The sequence below is a fragment of the Octopus bimaculoides genome, chromosome 27 (assembly GCF_001194135.2).
Source record: "Octopus bimaculoides isolate UCB-OBI-ISO-001 chromosome 27, ASM119413v2, whole genome shotgun sequence".
Classification (NCBI taxonomy): Eukaryota; Metazoa; Mollusca; class Cephalopoda; order Octopoda; family Octopodidae; genus Octopus; species Octopus bimaculoides.
This window is the reverse complement of record NC_069007.1, coordinates 8,332,166-8,333,084: the sequence shown is the minus strand read 5'-3', so window position 1 is coordinate 8,333,084 and position 919 is coordinate 8,332,166. Positions and strand designations below refer to the sequence as shown.

Genomic DNA, 919 nt, shown 5'->3' with positions numbered 1-919 from the left:
ATATATATATATATATACAGAGAGAGAGAGAGATAAATAATACATATGTGTGTGTGTGCTTATATACATCTGTATGTATATATGTATTTATACAAATGTTACTGTTAATATCTTTTGCAGAACTCATATTGGCAATTGCTGCACCTTTGTTGGCAATCATCTTATCTGCTTCCATTGGAATGTGTTATTGGTAAGTACATTTTTATTGGGCATGCAGATATATACAAACACTATCAATCTGTGTGTATGTGTGTGTGTGTATATATATATATGTATATGTATATATATAAATCAAACTAAATTTGTAGACTGGCACCCATGCCAACGTCTTCATTGAACACTAAACTCGGCTTGCGAAGACCTGTTGGGGCAAGCGAAAGCGAAATCGTGATGGCACCTGTACCAGTAGATCACTAAGAGCACCGTCCAAGTGTGATCGTTGCCAGAGCACCAGCTCTCTGGCTTTCGTGCCGGTTGCACGTAAATAGCACCATTTGAGCGTGACCATTACCAACGTTGCCTTCCTGACACTTGTGCCAGCGGCACATGAAAAAGCATTCGAGTGAGTTCGTTGCCAGTACCGCTGGACTGGCTCCTGTGCAGGTGGCACCTAAAATACACCATTTCAAGCGTGGCCGTTGCCAGTACCTCCTGACTGGCCTTCGTGCCGGTGGCACGTAAAAGCACCCACTACACTCTCTGAGTGGTTGGTGTTAGGAAGGGCATCCAGCTGTAGAAACTCTGCCAAATCAGATTGGAGCCTGGTGTAGCCATCCGGCTCACCAGTCCTCAGTCAAATCGTCCAACCCATGCTAGCATGGAAAGCGGACGTTAAACGATGATGATGATGATATATATATATATATACACACACACATACACACACACACAGAGACATGCAGGAAGTAAATAGAGACCT

General features: G+C 43.1%; 1 protein-coding gene across 1 annotated transcript in view; it reads left to right on the top strand.

Annotated features, from left to right (window-relative positions):
* Positions 1 to 95: 95 nt before the first annotated feature.
* LOC128250968 (uncharacterized) overlaps positions 96 to 919 on the top strand; it is a 10,639-nt gene continuing 9,815 nt past the window's right edge. The window contains exon 1 of the mRNA XM_052977125.1: positions 96 to 190. Coding sequence (XP_052833085.1) covers positions 96 to 190 — 95 coding nt within the window. The remainder of the gene's footprint in view (positions 191 to 919) is intronic.